The following is a 20,853-nucleotide window of genomic DNA, read 5'->3' on the forward strand; positions in this document are numbered from 1 at the left end:
GCGGAAAGGAGCCCAGCACCGCCCCGTGTCCTCCGAATCTCCTCCTTGCTGGATAACGTCACAGAGCTGGAGCGCCAAAATCTCGTGATGCGCGAGCTAGCGCATGCGCAGTGTCGGCATCATGTTCATTCCCTGTACTGGCATCAGCACAGGGAACGAACTACGCATGCGCTAGCTCGCACATCGCGAGATTTCGGCGCTCCAGCTCTGTGACGTCAGCCAGCAAGGAGGAGATTCGGAGGACGCGGGGCGGTGCTGGGCTCCTTTCCGCTTGACTCATCTCCGGCTACAGGACACATATCAGGTAATTTGCATATCACTCAAAACTGTTTTTTAACACAATAATAGCGCAGAGAGCTATGGGACCTGGGTACTGCAGATGTGCTAGTGGCCATCTAGCAGCCCAGCTCTATGCGCAAAATCATGGTGACAGGTTCCCTTTAATATCTGCCATCAGGGGAGAGTCGGGAGGACCCATACACAATACATGGTTTTCTGATCACACTGAAATCAACAGGTTTGGGCGATAGCTAATGTGCATGGCCAGCTTTAGTCACAGCAGTGGTTTTTACATCCTGTTTTCAAATTTGCAGCACATTTTATCTTTGTCCATGAGGATTATTTTCCCCTATAAGTGTCAAAGGAGCAGCCAAAAAATGGGAATTTTGTTTTATCTGTATTTGTGCCTGTATTTGCATCCCTATTTTATTTCCATGACAGCTGCAGCCAATCACTGTCCTCTGCACTAGCCCACTGAGACCAGTAATTGGATGCAGCAGTATCATGGGTAGATGGCACGCAATCAGTTGCGCAGTTAATCAGTTGCAAGTAAACAGAGACCGCTACATAGAGAGATTATAAAAGAAAATGAAATCCAAAATGTGAAATCCAAAGGTCGGCTTTCATGGCCACCAACTGAGTTGTAGTGAAGTATTGTCAACTGCAGTGATAGATACGTCTTATGCAGTGATCTCTTTGTTTTCAGTGGTGCAGACCTTGGCACATAACTCCACCGCCACCCTGTCTGTGATCAGAGATTATCTGATCAACAAGATGCAGAAGCTGAGCCAGCAGTCAGAGGAAGATGAAAGGACTGTCAGTCAGTACCGGGAAGACACTGCTCGCATCCGCCAGGAGATCCATGAATTACGGAACAGGTGAGAGGCAAACCTGATTGCAGGTATGTAGATCCGTAGCGGTTGTCTGAACAGACCGAGGATTTCCATCATATACACTGAAGTGGTCATATGTTAGTAAATCAGAAGCGCTTACTATGGTACAGCACTTGCGATGTTTCCTATGCGCTGTGCCCCTCGTATTGGTTTCCCGCCTGGTAATCTCATACCATCGGTACATGGAGGAGGACACGGCCCTGTTTCTCAATGGGCGTCTCCTTCTTCCTGGCTGTGAGCTGGCACCTGTAAAATCTCTTTCTCGCTTAGTTCATTGGGGGACACAGGACTGTGGGTATGGCTGCTTGCTGCCACTAGGAGGCGACACTAGGCTGAAAAGTGATAACCCCCTTCAGCCTGGAGAGAGCATGTCAGTTTGTGCCCAAGCAATAGGAGTAGGAGAAAAACCATACAGTAAACAACCAATAACTGACCAATGCCAGTCGGACCGAACCAACCGCCATCAGTTGGCGGCAAACTGAAATCACTGGGTGGGTGCTGTGTCCCCCAATGAACTAAGCGAGAAAGAGATTTTACAGGTGAGTTCACAAAAATCTCATTTTCTCGCTCGTATCATTGGGGGACACAGAACCGTGGGACATCCTAAAGCAGTCCACGGGGAGGGAAACAAATCGCACGCCCATGGAGAAAACGCCCTCGAGGATGTGTAATCCACTGCCGCCTGCAAGACCTTGCTGCATGTAGCAGCATCCGCTGATGCCTAGGAAGGTACCCGGTAAAACTTGGTGAACGTGTGCCCGGAAGACCAAGACACTACAACTGGAAAGCTGACGCCATAGCTCTGCAGGGCGGTGCCTTACCCTGGGAGCGGAATGCCCAAGCAACTGTAAGACAGATATATCCTGGAAAAACGTCCCTTTGGAGGCCGTCAAGCTTTGACAAGGACCTCCAGGAAAAAACTGGTAAAAGTCAGAACGGCTGTAAGCGCTAGTCATGGACAAGCAAACCTCAGAGGCCAAATCACATGATCACATGGCTGATGGAGAGCTCGCTCTCTATAATGCGAGGGAGAAGGAAGAGACACCCATGTCTGTGATTAAGTGGAAGGCGGCGCGACTACCTTCTGCAAAGAAAGAAGATACTGGGCGGAGCACTGCCTTATGTTCATGACAAAAGAAAAATGTACGTACAAGAAGGCGCTATCAACTCTGAAAAACGCTGGGTGGATGATCCCGCCACCCGGAATGTCACCTTTCCAGAAATAAAAAGGAGAAGATGTCCCAGAGGGAGGACCTGTACCTCACTGAAACGCCACCAAACGACCCTCAGGTCGTTTGGACGAAGCCGGCTCCTGGCCGCAACTGTGGAAGCAGAACCAAAACTCCAGGTCCGCAGGATCCTCCTCTGGTCAAGAGAACGCCCCCTAGGAAGCGGTAAATTGGTAGACCAATGCCCCTAGAGCCGTAGGGGCTTGTGGTGAGACTTCTAGCAAGAGAAGCTGCTTGAGAAACCACAGAGAAAAAAACGCCTGAGCCAGGCATGCCCAACTGCAGGCCAAAGAACCAATACCTCGGAGAAAGGTAGAAGTAAAGCCGATGTGATGGTAAGTCCCGCCAGTGACCATATATTGACAATGTGGTAACCCTGCCTGGAAGGGCAGATGACCAAGATGAAAGAAATACTCTTGCCATGCGGAGTGCGATTACGACATCCAACGCCCCCACCATACCCGAGGAACCCTGGTCATGTGGAAAAAAATTGAGATGGGATTCCAGAGCCGTACAACCCATGGCTACTGGTCATCTAGACAGAAGGGCCAGCTCGAGGAAGGACAGGAAAAGAAAAGGGTGTTCCATTCCAGGAACGAAACCCCTACCAGCAGTGGCAAGGCGTGACAGACACCCGCTCTTCTCGGCGTGGGGAAACTTGTAGTCCACCACCGCGATGAGCAGTGAAAGGTATGACCACCATCGGCTTGAGGTGAAGTAGACATTACTCATATCTGAAGAGAGCTAGCACCGATGGCGTCACGGCATCAACTATTAGCAGCCAAGTCCCGCTTATAACGGCAATCTAGTGGTAGACGAGTGCTGTAGGGACTAAACTACCCAGTAGGTGCTGATGAGCTATGGCAATTATGCCATCGCAAAGCCTGAGTTGACGACAGAAGGACAACAGATGTCAGAGCAACGGCCAATTATTGGTAGTGTAAACCAGTAAGAGGCCAGGGCTAAAGCCCATCTGAGACTGGCGCTCTACAGAATCTAGTGGTAATGCAATACTCCGCCTGAGGAGGCCATACAAGGGAAGCCACAAGAGTCATGCAAACGCCATAGCAAACGCCTCCAGCTGAGGAGGAGACCACCGATTCCAGTGTTAGAAGAATCCGTCACCTGACGAAGGAGCTATGCAGTAGGAACCCTAGTATGTAGTGGTGACGCAAATACCCCTTGTACAGTAGGAGCTACAGCATGCTCCGCCAGCCTAAAACTGAGGGGGAGGCCTGAGGACATCCAGTAGAAACCATGGTGCCATGTTGTCCCAGTTAAGTAGAGCTAACCTTAAACACTCCACCTGAAATGGACGCTGAACAGGAGAAACCGCCGAAGCAGTGCCAGGGTAGATCCCCTACCTGAGGGGGGGCTCCCCCCCTACAACAGCAACTACATACTCTAGCCCTAGCGTGAAAACTTCCCCTGCAGAGGAGAACACGCAGTAGCCACTGCAGAGTGCCAGCATAACACCCTCACCTAGATAAGGAAGAGTGGTGGACAAAGAATACAGAGTGAGTGCAACATTCTGCTCGCTGGATCATAATCACAATATTCTATGTAATGGTGTGCACACTACACGTTGTCGAGGACCAATACCATGACCGACCTGAACGGTGGAGGCCCATGAGGATGGGGGGTCTCTAGGACACATAAGTGTTGCTGGGTAACCCCCCTGAGAGAACAAAGTTCGACATTATTTGCGCCCCCAACCAGCGCCGGAAGAAAAGAAGGATACAATATGGAAGTAGCCACCACAGTATCCATATACCACGGCAGTGGCGACGCAGAGGACCGGAGTGGTGGGGAGCAGGTAAGTATAACTATTCGGTATCAGGGGCCACGATGCAAGAACTTGTTAAATAATTTTCACCAGGAAATCCCATAAGACCGATAATAAATAGGACTGAATAAGGGAAGAATGACTGTGGTAGTGATCATTCCTCCCCATTCACTTGGCTTGTGTAATAGACCGATGCAAACAGTGGATGGCATGTGTGTGACAAAGCTCCTGGATAGTTCCTGCAATTAAAGGGGGTTTCCGAGACTTTTTATTCTGATAACCAAAATTTGCAAATCAGTGTCTGATCGGTGGGGGGCTGGCGTCTGGGACCCCCAGCCATCAGATGTTTGAGAAGGCCTTGGTGCCTGCAGTAGCACTTCCATCTTCTCTCTGCACACCAAGCACAGCGCCGTACATTGTATAACAGCTGTGCTTGGTATTGCAGCTCAGCCCCATTCACTTCAATGAGGCCAGGCCATGTGAATGATGAACGTGACATCGCCCAAGCTAAGCTGCGAGCGCTGGTGCCTTCTCAAACAGCTGATCGGCAGCAGACCAGGGTGTTTGATCCGGAGGATAGGTCATCAGTGTAAAGGTCTTGGAAAACCCCTTTAATAATAATTACTTTCATCTTGGACCAGCTGACTTCTGTGCCTTTCCCTCACCAGCCCTAAGATCTTCCAGAAGACAAAGTGCAGCATCTGTAGCAGTGCTCTGGAGCTGCCATCTGTACATTTCTTGTGTGGCCATTCTTTCCACCAACACTGCTTTGAGAGTTATGCAGAGAGCGACTCGGACTGCCCCACCTGCCTGCCAGAGAACCGACAGGTGCTTGATATGATCAGGGCTCAGGAAGAGAAGAAGGATCTGTATGACCACTTCCAGCACCAGGTCAGTACAAGACGATCTGTTATATAATTTTGTTCATTGTCTTCAGCTGTACAGGCATAGACAGCTGATTTTATGTATGTATTTAGTTGTGTTTAGATGCAAATGTGATGACCCCTAACAACCAGACCTACTTGGCCTTAGTAACCTAGCTATTTTTTCTTCCTTGCACTGACAGCCAAAAATGTAATGTAACAGAGTCATACGAGGGCTAGTTTTTTGTGAGACAACGAGATTTTTGTATAACTTACCATTAAAATCTTTCTCGCTCTTCCTTGGGGGACATAGGTTTCACGGATGTAGTAGGGGAGAACACCAAAAGACAATCAAGAAGGAAGGGGAAAGACACTAGGCCTCACCGCTAGGAAAGGAAAAGGGTCACCACCTATAAAACCCTGCTCCTGGCCCTAACTCCTATCCGTATGGGCACCTCTCGATGGTAGAGATACCCATACACGGGAACCTAGAAAACCTTGGTGACCCTCAGATGCCCTAAAGATAAATGACAGGACAGAGACCACCTGTTTCTTCCCTGGTGGGGGGGGGGGGAGAATACAAAACACGACAAGCGGAACACTTAACTTCAGAGGATGAAGGATGAACAGAACTTCAACACGAACCACACCAGCTATTCCAAGCAAGGAGTGATGGGAAAAGTCAGACTAAATAGGGTGAGGTAAAGGTCACATGATCCACACCTGAACAGGAGGTGTGGACATACCAGCAACACACAGACAAAGTGAAACCAAAAGAGGCTGTCAGATCACTAATGCGTAGATAATCTTTCAGACCTTCTGGGACCTGTCACAGATGCGACAACAGGAGACCTTGGGTATAGCTCAGCAAGACCAGGCGTCCGAAAGCAGCATCCGTCGATGCATGAGTGTGCACCCTGTAAAATTTGGTAAAGGTGTGCAAGGAAGACCAAGTGGCCGCCTTGCACAATTGTTCAGCCGAAGCCCGATGTATCTGGGCCCAAGAGGCACCGACCGCTCTGGTGGAATGAGCGGTGACACCGAAAGGTGGAACCCTGCCCTTGGTGCCGTAAGCCTCAGCAATAGCTAATTTGATGAAACGGGCGATAGCCACCTTGGAGGCCGCCGATCCCTTGCACGGACCCTCCAGAACTACAAAAAGCGATTCCGAAAGGGGCGGGTGATCTCCAAGTAAATCTTCAAGGCCCTAACCACGTCCAAGCGGTGAAGTTCCCGTTCCCAGGGGTGGGAAGGGGATGGGCACAGAGAGGGGAGGACAATGTCTTCATTGAGATGAAAGGCAGGGACCACCTTTTGGAAGGAAGGAGAACAGCCTTATTTTGGTGAAAGACCAGAAAAGGCTCGGAACAAGAAAGGGCCGCCAATTCGGACACCCTTCTGAGAGACGTGATGGCCACAAGGAACACGACCTTACAAGACAAAAGTCGTAGGGAGATCCTCCATAACGGCTCGAAGGGGGAAGCTTGTAGTGCCGAGAGCACAATATACAGGTCCCAGGGCGGAATCGGGGAACGGTATGGAGGAACCGAGTGAGCCACTCCTTGGATAAAGGTCTTGACAGGTCCGAGAGAAGCTAGGGGACGCTGGAAGAGGATGGACAGCGCCGATACCTGACCCTTCAAGGAACTGAGACCCAGCCCCAGGTCCAGGCCGGACTGGAGCAAGGACAGAACCATGGGGAGAAAGAAACGGAGAGGGGGAGCACACAGATTCTCACAGAATCCCAAATAAGACCTCCTTGTCCGATAATAGATCTTGGACGAGGCAGGCTTCCGGGCGCGGATCATGGTGCAAACCACATCCGCAGAAAACCCCTGTTGCGTCAAAACTGCGGTCTCAACAGCCACCCGTCAAACGTAGCGACCTGAAATGCTGGTGGAAGATCGGCCCTTGAGAGAGGAGCTCTTCTCTGAGAGGTAACGGCCACGGCGCGTCTCCCAGGAGCAGCATCAGATCGGTGTACCAAGACCGGCGAGGCCAATCTGGAGCGACCAGGATCGTGGGAATGCCTTCTGCCGCGATCTTCCGGAGAACCTGAGGTAGTAGGGGAATGGGAGGAAACACATACAGAAGGGAAAATTCTTTCCACGGAAGAACGAGGGCGTCGCGCCGTACGCCCTCGGGTCCCTTGCCCTGGCCAGGAAGGTGGGAAGCTTGTGGTTGATCCTGGAGCCCAACGAAGGCAAATGGACTCAAACACGTCTGGGTGTAGTGACCACTCGCCCGGGTCGATAGTGGTCCGGCTGAGGAAGTCCGCCGGTCTAGTTCTCCACTCCTGGAATATAAATCGCTGACAGGGCCGGAACGTGAGCCTCCGCCCAGAGGAGAATGCTGGTAACCTCTCGCATTGCCGCGGCGCTGCGAGTGCCCCCCTGGTGGTTTATGTATGCCACGGCTGTGGCGATTGGACATGGACGGGACGGCCTTTTAGCAGGGAAGTCCAGTGTCGGAGTGACAAGAAGATCACCCTCGATTCCAGGACGTTGATCTGAAGCTTGGACTCTGATGCAGACCAAGTGCCCTGGACGGACCGGGAAGGAAACACCCCCCCCCCCCCCCCCCAACCCAACCCTGCAGACTGGCGTCGGTGGTAACCAACTGCCATGTTATTGGAAGAAAAAATTTCCCCTGGAGAGGGGTCCGCAACCACCATTGAGGGAAGTCCGAACTTGGGGAGTTAGAAGGAAAGGCCGGTGATTTGTCCCAGGCAGAGAGGATCACCCTTTGAAAGGTGCGGGAATGAAACTGTGCGAAAGGAATCTTCTTGAAGCAGGCAACCATTTGTCCCAACACCCGCATGCTGGATCGGAAGGACGGACGGCGGTGGTGAAGAAGATTGCGAACCGACCGGTGGAGGGCCAGACGCTTGTCCGTTGAAAGACTGACCGCCGCCGCCTCCGTATCCAGCAGCATCCCCAGGAAGATCAACCGTCTAGAGGGAATCAGGGAAGACTTGGGAAGGTTGAGAAGCCAACCGAACCGTCCCAGGGTCTCCAGAGTGAGGTCCACGCTGGCGGACGTCTGAGGAAAGGAGGGTGCTTTGATGAGGACGTCGTCCAAGTAAGGCAGCAGAAAAACACCCCTGGAGCGGAGCAAAGCTAGGACAGGGGCCAGGACCTTGGTGAACACCCGAGAAGCCGTCGCCAGGCCGAAGGGAAGGGCGACAAACTGATAGTAATCGTTCCCCACTGCAAAGGAAACGATGGGGACACCAAGCGACCGTAACATGAAGGTAGGCATCCTGAATGTTTATTGATGACAAAGTCCCCCTTCTCCAGGGAGGCCACCGCGGATCGGCCGCACCGAGCCTTCTTTTTTGGGGACCATGAAGAGGTTTGAGTAGAACCCCTTGAATCGGTCCGCCGGAGGCACAGGGACGATGGCTCCCTTGTCCAGTAGGGTGTGAATGGCTGTGGAGAAGGCGGCCGCACACATTGGGTCCCGCGGAGAACGGGAACGAAAGAAACGATTCGGAGGGAGAGAAGCAAACTCTATTATGGATCCGGAGGATACCATTTAGAGTGCCCAGGCATCGGAGACGTGAGCCCGCCAGACGTCCCTGAAAAGGAGAAGACTGGGGGCTGCACCTTCAGGCGGGGGGCTGCTTGGCCGTGGAGGGACGGGCAGCCTGTGACTTGCGCCAGGTGGGCTGAACCCGAAAAAGGGCTTCTTGCGCCTATCCTGAGAGGGGCCAGATGAGGAACCGACTGTGAATCTAGACCCGGAGGACCTGCTGGAGGACCGAAAACGAGACGAGCCAGAGCGACCCTGAGGGGTGCCTTTGGTTCTGGACTGGGGAAGATGGGTGCTCTTGCCACCCATGGCTCCTGAAATATTTTGTATAAACGGGAGCCCGGTAAGGGAACGTTTGGAGGCATCCGCCGCCCAAACCTTTAGCCAAAGTTCCCTTCTGACGGAAACGGCTAAGGCAGATGAGCCTGCTATGAGGGCACCCGCATCAATAGAAGCCTCACAGATAAATTTTCCTGCCTAAACTATCAGTCCGATCCCAAATCCTGTTCAAGCTGGGAGCCCTATTTGGAGACAGCTTTCCCCACCCAGGTGGAGGCAAAGACCAGAACCCGAGGAAGCAAAGATGGCCTTGGAGAGGGACTCCATACGATGGTCCTCGGTGGAATGAAGTGAGGAACCGTCTGTTACAGGAATGGCCGTGCTCTTAGACAGGCGGGCCACAGGAGGGTCAACCTTAGGCGGGGATGCCCATGTGGCAACACAATCCGCTGGAAATGGATAACATATGTCCAGCTTTTTGGGGGGAGGTAAAGCGGGCATCAGGGCGAGCCCAAGCTTTAGAAACCACTGAAGAGAAGTTGGCGTGGAGAGGAAAAACCTTGGATGCCTGTTTTGGAGCGGCAAAAGGACACGCCGGCCTGATCAGTGCTGGGAGAGTCATCGTGTATCTTAAAGGTATCACGAATGTTGGTGATGAGGTGACCCACTTCGGAGGCTAGTTTGGACGGTAGGGCCGAGTCCATGTCCAAACAGAATCCGCCGGATCTCTCTCAGAGGGTGTGTCCAGAGGGGAGGAGTGGCCCGACTGAGTCTGCACCCGTGGTGGGGAGAGAGACACATCTGAGGAGGATGCGCACTCTGTCCTGGAGCGCTTCTGAGAGGGCCGGGCCCTGGAGGATTCACTGTGTGCGAGTAAATCAGTGGGGGCGGCAGAAGCGGTAGAGCCAGAGGGTGCAACAGGAGGTGTGGCAGCCTGCGGGGTAGGCGGTTTATCTACCACGCAGCCTACGATGTGGGTGAGACTTTCCATGGCCTGGGATAGGGATCTGGCCCAGTCAGGCGGACCAGAGGGAACGGGGAGCTGCACGGCCGGTTGTGGACCCTGCATTGGGGCCTGGCATGCAGAACAATGCGGATCGGATTGCCCACGTGGAAAAGGTTCTTTACAGGCATGATACCAGGGCTTAGAGGCCCCTGTGGGGTCCGACATGTTTGTGATGAGGGGTAATATAACACAGGAAGGAAGACCTAAACCCAGGCTAGGGCCACTAGCACTGGGAGGGGGTTAACAGTCCTACCAGAAGTGAGGAGGAAAAAACTAGGAGAAGCAGGAGTGATAGCAAGTCTTTGTGCAGCTCTGGATGATGGAGGTAGCAGCGGTGGTGTGCTCATGCGGTCACAGATGCGGATGTAGCAGGAGCGCGGGAAGAATAGGCCCCGCCACCCGCTGCTGGGAAGTGCCGCGAGTGGCCAAAATTAAGCCCTGATGCAAACGCTTGTATCTGTTCAGAACGGATCAGTTTGCATTACCATGAACAAAAATAAAATAATCATCACTAACCAAACACTACCATGAATACCAAAGAACTCAACAAACAAGTAAGGGACAATGTTGTTGAGAAGTACAAGTAAGGGTTAGGTTATAAAAAAAATATCCAAATCTTTGATGATCCCCAGGAGCACCATCACATTTATCATAACCAAATGGAAAGAACATGGCACAACAGCAAACCTGCCAAGAGACGGCCGCCCACCAAAACTCACGGACCGGGCAAGGAGGGCATTAATCCGAGAGGCAGCACAGAGACCTAAGGTAACCCTGGAGGAGCTGCAGAGTTCCACAGCAGAGACTGGAGTATCTGTACATAGGACGACAATAAGCCGTACGCTCCATAGAGTTGGGCTTTATGGTAGGGTGGCCAGACGAAAGCCATTACTTTCAGCAAAAAACAAAAAGGCACGTTGTGAGTTTGCGAAAAAGGCGTGTGAGAGACTCCCAAAATGTATGGAGGAAGGTGCTCTGGTCTGATGAGACTAAAATTGAACTTTTTGGCCATCAAAGAAAACGCTATGTCTGGCGCAAACCCATCACATCACTGCGGTTTCCTCTTATGTGGATACATTTTAATCAATGCTTATTTTACCAACCTCATTGTGAGTATAATAAATCCTTATTTTGTATGGTGATTCTGGTGGTACTTCACTATGTGTGCCTACTTTTGAAACTTCCTCAGCAAACGGTTGTGGTGAAGATTTTCAGATCGTGGAGGATTTTAATGTCTGGCGGTGTCCAAGACAAGCGGGAATGTTCGGCAATTTTCTGATGTCATTGTGGATTTAGGCAGCGCAATCACCTTTACTTTCATTAGGACGGAGGTTCAACTTCCAGCAGGACGATGACCCCAAACACACTGCTAAAGCAACACTTGAGTGGTTTAAGGCTACTTTCACACTTGCGCTCGGAGCGGATCTGTCTGGTGTCTGCACAGACGGATCCGCTCCAATAATGCAGACGATGGGATCCGTTCAGAACGGATCAGTCTGCATTATATTTCAGAAAAAATTCTAAATCTGAAAGTTAGTCAGACGGATCCATCCAGACTTTACATTGAAAGTCAATGGGGGACGGATCCGTTTGAAATTGAGCCATATTGTGTCAACTTCAAACAGATCCGTCCCCATTGACTTACATTGTAAGTCTGGACAGATCAGTTTGCCTCCGCACGGCCAGGCGGACACCCGAACGCTGCAAGCTGCGTTCGGGTGTCCGCCTGCTGAGCGGAACGGAGGTCAAACGGTGCCAGGCTGAGGCATTCTGAGCGGATCCGCATCCACTCAGAATGCATTGGGGCTGTACGGATGCGTTCAGGGCCGCTTGTGAGAGCCTTCAAACGGAACTCACAAGCGGAACCCCGAACGCAAGTGTGAAAGTAGCCTTAGGGGAAACATGTAAATGTGTTGGAATGGCCGAGTCACAGCCCAGATCTCAATCCAATAGAAAATCTGTGGTCAGACTTAAAGATTGCTGTTCACAAGCGCAAACCATCCAACTTGAAGGAGCTGGAGCAGTTTTGCAAGGAGGAACGGGCAAAAATCCCAGTGGTAAGATGTGGCAACTGCTCAGAGACTTATCCAAAGCGACTTGGAGCTGTGATTGCCGCAAAAGGTGGCTCTACAAAGTATTGACTTTAGGGGGGTGAATAGTTATGCACATTGACTTTTTTCTATTATTTTGTCCTATTTGTTGTTTGCTTCACAATAAAAAAAACATCTTCAAAGTTGTGGGCATGTTCTGTAAATTAAATGATGCAAATCCTCAAACAAAAACACGAAAAAAGTTGTGGGGGGGGGGTGGGTGAATACTTTTGCAAGGCACTGTATGGAGTGAAACTAATTAACAGAGCTAACCACACCCCCTTTTCAAAACTGGCATAAAACTGAACATTTTTGCAACTTTTTGAAGGCAGATTTCTGAAGGGCAGGGCTTTATCTTTATTCTTCTGGCCAGTACAATTACAGTGATGCCCATTTTATTTAGGCTACTTTCACACTAGCGGTTCTATTTTCCGGTATTTAGATCAGTCATAGGATCTCAATACTGGAGAAAAACGCTTCCATTTTGTCCCCAATCGTTGTCAATGGGGACAAAACGTAACTGAACAGAGCGCTCCAGAATGCATTCCATTCGGGTTGCGTTCTTATACCGGAAAGCAAACAGATCTCCGGATGCTGCAGTTTTCTTTCCGTCATGGTATGCGGAGCAATACGGATCTGTCATGACCCACAATGCAAGTCAGAGTTAAACGGTTCTGTCCCCATTGATACAATAGAAAATGGATCCGTCCCCTATTGACTATTAATGAAGTTCATGACTGATCCGTCATGGCTATAATAAAGATAATACAACCGGATCCGTTAATACAACCATCTGCATCCGTTATGATCGGTAACAGAAGTGTTTTTGCTGAACCCTGCCGGATCCAGCAAAAACTAGTGTGAAAGTAGCCTTAGTTATGTTTTACTACTTTAGCACAATAAAAATGCTTACATCTTTTTCCTTTTATATTTTATTAAGGATGTATGAGAAAAAGGGAAAGGTAATATCCACTTACATTAGTCAAGTAAATTGAGTTTCATTTTTTTTCTTTTCTCAAGTTAAAGTACTCTCACGATGGATTCAGCGTGGTGGCAGAATACTTTGGCCGTGGTGTATTCAACAAATTGACGTTGATCACAGATGCCCCTGCAGGGAGGATAGCTGGGGTGAAAGAGGCAGGACTGCAGCGGGATCTTCTTATCAACACCAGGAGAAACATGTGATTCGGGGAGGAATACTGGATGTAATGGAGAACTTACAGTCTGTGGTCACTATGGTCTGGCTCCATGTCAGAACAGTCACTTGGCAATCAGATTAAAGGACTATGAGCTGAAGTTGTGAAATGGCATTTCTCTGGAATTAGAACTACAGGGAAATATCCAGCCGTCAGTGTAATGGGTCAGGAAGGACAGTATTTGTGCCTTGTGTTCTGCCTACTCCGTATATATGGTCATTTAACCACAGCTTTAGGCAAATTTGAAAAATAAATATCTTTTTCTTGGTTAATATGGCTTGGATTGCGCAGATTGTTTGTAATGGTCCTTTTACACAGACCAACAAAGTGGCTAATTATTGAGGATTAGTAGAAATTGAAGGAGCAAACAGCGATTCATCAGGTGATGTGATCGTGTCTTTCGGATGACACCTAAAATGATTGTTTCTGTGCAGCAGATCATCTTGTACAAAGTATCTGCTGCCAAGAAATACTGAAACTGTAGCTATTCCTTGTTCCTGTACAGATGAGATGATTGCTGCATGTAAATGTAGCTCTCATCTCCCCGATCATCAGTAATGTCTTGTTTGTTCCCAATAATCACCTGCTAGTAACTATACATTCTGGCATCAGTCTTATTAAAAGAGATATGTTCAAACTACTAATGCAGTGTGGTTAATGCATGCTATGATTTTATTTTATTTTTTAACCTACTTACATTAGGATCCATGGTGGAAACACAGCGACATCCATAGCATTAGAATATGAAACTACAACAGAATGTATTAGAGGTAGTTGGCGTTGGGCGCGGTTGATGCATTTTATGATTGATATGGCACAGCCTCAATGCTTCTGTAATCAACGCAAGCCACAACTCCTATTAAGTACTATCTGTTTATTATATTTAGTCGAGCAATTGAATCACAGGCCACATGTAATGAAAATGGTGGTACTGTATCAGGGGTGTCTTTTTTCCATTCTTTAATATGGTACATTTTAATCAATAGAAAATTACAAGATGCTCTACAAACACTGCATTTTCACACTAGCGTTTTTCTTTTCCGGCACTGAGTTCCATCATAGGGGCTCAATACCGGAAAAGAACTGATCACTTTTATCCCCATGCATTATGAAGGGAGAGAAATCCATTCAGGATGTCTTCAGTTCAGTCACTGAACAGCGTTTTCGACGGAGGAAATACTGCAGCATGCTGCGGTATTATCTCATCCAAAATGCCGGATCAGGCATCAATTTACATTGAAATGTATTAGGGCCGGGACGGCATTAAAAATACAGCAATGCCAGATCCCAGACTGGTAAATGTGAAGAAATTTTTTTTATAACGGATCTGTTTCTCCGGATGACATCCAGAGAACCGGATCCGTTCTTGCAATGCATTTGTAAGACGGATCCGGATCAGTCTACAAATGCTGTCCGTTTGCATGCAGATTGCCGGATCTGGCAGGCAGTTCCGGCGATGGAACTGCTTGCCGGATCACTCTGCCACAAGTGTGAAAGTAGCCTTAGCTGGGCCTTGGACAGCATATCTGAGGCTGCGTTCACAAACTCCTGTTCCAGCAGAGGACAGACTATCATAGTTTACCATATCGGGCATAGCCGTTTACTGCCGCGACCACCGAATCCCTATTGACTATAATGGGATCCGTCTGCTTTCCAGCATAAATGCCAGCTTTCGGACAGACAAAAAGTCCTGCATGCATTTATGCCAGAAATCAATCATGTAATGGCTATGCCGAATACAGTAAACTTTTGTAGTCTGTGCTCAGCCAGAACATACTACCGGAGTTTGTAAAGGGATATGTGAAAGTAGCCTAACATATAAAAAATAAACACTGACATCTGCCTCTTGCTGCTCCATTCCAGCTCCGAAGGTCTGGTCTCTTTTAGGCCTCATGCACACGACAGTTTTTTTTCACGGCCCGCAAAAACTGGGTCCGTGGGTCCGTGATCCGTGACCGTTTTTTCGTCCGTGGGTCTTCCTTGATTTTTGGAGGATCCACGGACATGAAAAAAAAGTCGTTTTGGCGTCCGCCTGGCCGTGCGGAGCCAAACGGATCCGTCCTGAATTACAATGCAAGTCAATAGGGACGGATCCGTTTGAAGTTGACACAATATGGTGCCATTTCAAACGGATCCGTCCCCATTGACTTTCAATGTAAAGTCTGGAGTTCTTTTATACCATCGGATTGGAGTTTTCTCCAATCCGATGGTATATTTTAACTTGAAGCGTCCCCATCACCATGGGAACGCCTCTATGTTAGAATATACTGTCGGATATGAGCTACATCGTGAAAATCAGATCCGACAGTATATTCTAACACAGAGGCGTTCCCATGGTGATGGGGACGCTTCAGGTTAGAATATACTGAAAAACTGTGTACATGACTGCCCCCTGCTGCCTGGCAGGTGCTGCCAGGCAGCAGGGGGCAGACCCCCCCCCCCCCCCCTGTTTTAAACTCATTGGTGGCCAGTGCGGCCGCCCCCCCTCCCCTGTAGTTAACTCATTGGTGGCCAGTGCGGCCGCCCCCCCCCCCCCTCCCTCCCCTGTGCGGCCGCCCCCCCCCTTCCCTCCCCTGTAGTAAACTCGTTGGTGTCCAGTGGGCCCCCCCTCCCTCCCCTGTAGTTAACTCGTTGGTGGCCAGTGGGCCCCCCCTCCGTCCGCTATAGATAACTCATTGGTGTCCAGTGGGCCCCCCCTCCCTCCGCTGTAGATAACTCGTTGGTGGCCAGTGGGCCCTCTCCCCTCCCTCCCCCTCCTGGCCACAAATGAGTTAAAAACAGGGGGGGGGGGGGGGGGTCTGCCCCCTGCTGCCTGGCAGCACCTGCCAGGCAGCAGGGGGCAGTCATGTACACAGTTTTTCAGTATATTCTAACCTGAAGCGTCCCCATCACCATGGGAACGCTTCTGTGTTAGAATATACTGTCGGAAATGAGTTTTCACGAAGTGAAATCTTAGATCAGAAAAAGCTTTTATGCAGACGGATCTTCGGATCCGTCTGTATGAAAGCAACCTACGGCCACGGATCACGGACACGGATGCCAATCTTGTGTGCATCCGTGTTCTTTCACGGACCCATTGACTTGAATGGGCCCGTGAACCGTTGGCCGTGAAAAAAATAGGACAGGTTATATTTTTTTCACGGCCTCGAAACACGGGTCACGGGCGCGGTGTAAAAACGGTGCACAAGCAGAGTTTTCTACGGCCCCATTGAAAGTCAATGGAGCCACGGAAAACGGCACAACGGCCACGGGTGCACACAACGGTCGTGTGCATGAGGCCTTATGTAAACTTTAAGATGAGGATAACGTGTCCCCAATCGGCAAAATGAACCAGCAGTGATGTGCTGCTTGGGGACACCACACCTCTGCAGCATGTGACCCCGACTGGAAGTTACACGCCAGGGATTGGAAAGCGCAGGACCAGACCCTCAGCGCTGGAGCAGAGCAGATGAGTGCCCGTTATGTTAGCTATACAATTGTGGTTCATGCTGGCCAATCCCTTTAAAAACTGATACTACTCTATTCTGCCTGATGAATCCTGTGAACTCTGATCCTTTTAAGTTAATGTACCCATCCGGTGTTTTATTCGCCACTTTTTAGTCCCCTTGCGTTGTTGGAGGATGCGCTAAATTTGTGCAGCAGAGGCACACACCTCTCATACATTTCCCACTTCCTCCAGCTGGCCATGCGGTATTCTAAAATCTACAGGAGTTTCCCCGCTGCCGTTTATTTGCTCCAGTTTTCTGGCGACAAATCAAGATAAATGTGGCGGACCTGCTACAATGCCCCTTCCAAGCCTCCTAAGTCATATAGATTTTGCTGCAAATATGTCATGACAAAATCTACAACTTATTTATACCACGACGGTGGCGTAAATCACATCATAAATGTCCCCTTGGATCTATAAACATGAGAAATAAAACGAACAAAAAAAAAAAAAGCGCCAAACTCATTTGTACATCAAGAAACTGGACAATTTTATTAAGTAAACTAATCACTTAAATTAAAAAAGTGCATAGAAAAAAAAAAGCAAACATGTTTAAAACTCCTCTCTTTAGTTTTTACAACTATATACACTTTACATTCAGACCTGACAGTTTCTGTTTTGATAGCAGACAGTTGTACATTTATTTTTTTCCTTCAGTTCTGTCCAAACGGACACTTTTTTTTTTTAATCCTTTTATATATTTTTTAAATAACACTGATAAAACTACGACAGTTTCCTTTTTCTTTCGTTTTTTTCATAACAAAAAAAAAAAAAAAAAAAGGAATAAAAACCAAAAATATTCTGGAAGAGCAGCAGGAAAAGGGATGGCGAGGGTTACACAGGATGGCGGTTGTAGAATACAAGTCAGCGGAAATAGTATATTGACTGTTACACCTGCTATACAGGCCAGTATAAAGCCACAGATATCTAAAGTCAAAGATCACAAGAACGCCAGTTTGTAAATGAGGGGCTGATGCCCCGCAAGCTCTAAAGACCTAATATCTAGCGGAAAAATAAAACCTTATTGTACAAGTCCTAATTAGACGCAAAATCTCCACAGTTTCCAGGGCACTCTGCGGCCTGAATAAACCTTTCCCTTGCTTGCTGCGGGAAGCCCGGGAGATTCAGAAATTCTGCATGGTTTATAAACGGAAACCGGTTCTGTACTGGTGAACACAAACGCTGTAGACACAGTTACGATGCACAATAGTGGCGGATTTCATGATGGCCGCCTGAATGGTTACACTGAAAAAGATGCTGGAAGCTTCAGATTTGGAGTATTATGGTGGGTGCACTTACTGTCCTGTGATATCTAGCCTGTTCACACTAGTCGAGGTGGTGCTGGTAATGCTCTTACTGTTTAACTATCAGACCCTTGTCCACCTTAAACATGAGTTGTTGGGACTGAAATCAGTCCAGCTCCAAATACTACCTTAAATATGGATTGTGGCAAGAAACCTATTACATTAGTCTTGATAACATTAATAGCTCGATTTAGTCTGGGCTCCCTTTTAGAGAAAAGATGCCATGTTGTATGATCACAGCCTTTTACATGAGCTGATAACTGGAACAATTAAAGATTAACATTTGCTCCCACCCGTAAAGGTGCCCACAGTAGCACACTGCCCTGTGTAAATGGCGATGTGCTGGCAGCAAATGGGGCAGTGTTACTATTAAAAATTCACTCATCTTTTTGGCGCATTGTGCCCCAAAAATACTGGCATGCATGCCTTACACACTTTTCTAAGCATTTTGCACCTTGTCTGGCAAGGGCCATTTCTTTGTGGAACATGGCCTAAATGTAAACACTTTGGGCGCATTGCTGGAGTGAAACTACTTTTTAGCGTACAAAAGTTTTTTGGCACACAAATGGAATTCTTGTGAAAATCTGGTGCAGGATTTACGATACTCCAAATTTAAAAACATCCACTTGCCAGAATAGTAAATTTGTCAAATTTTAAGACTGTGATTCTTATTTTTAGTGCAAAGTACGACAACACTAGTAAATCTATCTCACCAAGGCCTCTTGCACACGGCCGTTGTGCTCCAGTGGCTGTGTTGCGGGCCGCATACGACCGTTCCGCTTTATGGATGCGGACCCATTCACTTGAATGGGTCGGCAAATCCGGAGATGCGATGCGGAACGGAACCCCACAGAAGCAGGTTCCGATCCGTGCTTCCCTTCAGCAAAATTTTTTTACTTCTTCTATCTTTTTGCGGAACGGACGGATCATGGACACATTCAAATTGTGGTCCCCAATAAACGGAACAGAACCACAACGGCCGTGTGCAAGAGGCCTAAATCTGTACATGGATAAACAATCGTAGTAGTGATCCTTCATCCCCATACAGAGGGGATGACTGCTGCTTGTAAATGCATTTCAGGTGCACGTGAACGATTGGGAACAATAGTTTGTGCCTGATCCCTGTCCTGTTCATCAGCCTTGAGATGTAGCAGAAATCTAACCACTTAACTGGCAACAAACGTCTTAAGTGTCTGTATTCAGGTTTATTATTATTTTTTTTATGGACTGATAAAATATACTCTATATAGTGAATCGCAGTCTTTTAGCATAATGTCCTTTTTATGTCTAACATTCTTGGGGTGGGGCTTACTACATACAAATAATGCAGTAACCTGCCCCTCGTGGTGACGGCAGACAGAACTGTATCATTTGGCCCCTTCGGGACCCAGACAATTCTAGTTTCTCTCTCCCCCCCTCATGATATCCCGGCCTGGCATCCTGCGGAGAGCAGGAGCGCACAGTCATTGGTTGCTATGACGCCGTGCGCTTCATGCCGCCGCTGCACTACAGTAATACACTCGTATGAACTATACAAGCGTATTACTGTAGTGCAGCAGCGGCATGAAGCGCACGGCGTCATTGGTTACTTTGACGCTGTGCTCTCAGCAGGATGCCAGGCCGGGATACCACAGACCGCTCACAGCCGTGTGCATTCAGCCTTAGTTGTAGCTTTGCAACAGCCGGAGGGACATGAGTTTGACATTGTGTCTTAGGGCTTATGCGCACAACCGTTTTGCAGATTCACAAATCACTGATACCAGCCATCTGCATTCCGCATTTTGTGGAAGGTAACGGCTGGCCCCTAATAGAACAGTCCCATCTTTGTTGGTAAAGAGGACAATAATAGGACATATTTTATTATTTTTGCGGAACGGATATTTGATATGGCATGCACACGGAGTTCCTGAAGTGAATGGTTCCGCATACAGGCTTCAGGGGGGGAAAAAAAAATAAAAACACGATAAAATACATTGTGTATGAGCCCTTCTCTGATCGCTTATTACATAGACTGCAATAGCATACTACTGATATGTGTGGGATTTTGACAATCTCCCTATTCAGGCAGAGCTTAAAGGAAACGTTCGCCTATTAGGCTTAGTGGCCAGCGCGAAAACTGCAGGTTTTTGTTTAAATATACATCTTGACATGGAAAATTAAAAGTAATACCAAAAATTCTTAAAAAATATGTCACATAAAAATATGATTTAAACTATAGGTCATTTTCTGATGACACATTAACAGGCAGCGGGGGCTCTGATCTGTAGACCTGCCTCTAACCCCTAAAATGCAGAGGTCGCTATTGATCACATAATCTGAGGGGTTAAATGCCCAGGGTCAGAGCATTTCACAGACCGTATCCTCTGCATATAGATACAGATATGGATACAGAAGCTGCTCACGCACTTTGGACATTAAGTGCAACTGTAGACTCCAGTTAGATTGCTACTATGACACCTGGATCTGTGGCCCTTACCTAAATTTTCCTGACAACTCGTAAACATTCTAACTTATTATAGCTACATTGTTATCAGTTTATCAAGATTTTAGCCTTAGATGAGTGTATATGAGCTTTCAGGAGTTGAGAGATAAGTTCTTCACATCGAGCCGTCAGACCAGCTCTGACAGATTCAATGTGAAAACAGAAAGCGACGGTCTGCAGATACACTAAGGCTACTTTCACACTTGCGGCAGAGGATTCCAGCAGGCAGTTTCATTGCCGGACACAAACTGATGGCATTTGTCAGACGAATCCGTATGACAAATGCATTAAAATACCGTATCCGTCTCTCCGGTGTCATCTGGAAAAACAGATCCGGTATTAATTTTTGAGAAAATACTGCGGTATTTTCTCCGTCCCAAATTCCGGAACACTTGCCGGATCCGGCATTATTTTACATTGAAAGG

General features: G+C 48.4%; 1 protein-coding gene across 1 annotated transcript in view; it reads left to right on the forward strand.

Moving 5' to 3' along the window:
* Positions 1–13,795, forward strand: part of VPS11 (VPS11 core subunit of CORVET and HOPS complexes) — a 29,185-nt gene extending 15,390 nt beyond the window's left edge. The window contains exons 14-16 of the mRNA XM_044290614.1: positions 986–1,157; positions 4,856–5,078; positions 12,980–13,795. Of these exons, the coding sequence (XP_044146549.1) occupies positions 986–1,157; positions 4,856–5,078; positions 12,980–13,144 (560 nt within the window). The 3' untranslated portion in view covers positions 13,145–13,795. The remainder of the gene's footprint in view (positions 1–985; positions 1,158–4,855; positions 5,079–12,979) is intronic.
* The last annotated feature ends 7,058 nt before the right edge of the window (positions 13,796–20,853 follow it).

The sequence above is a fragment of the Bufo gargarizans genome, chromosome 4, assembly GCF_014858855.1.
Source record: "Bufo gargarizans isolate SCDJY-AF-19 chromosome 4, ASM1485885v1, whole genome shotgun sequence".
NCBI lineage: Eukaryota > Metazoa > Chordata > Amphibia > Anura > Bufonidae > Bufo > Bufo gargarizans.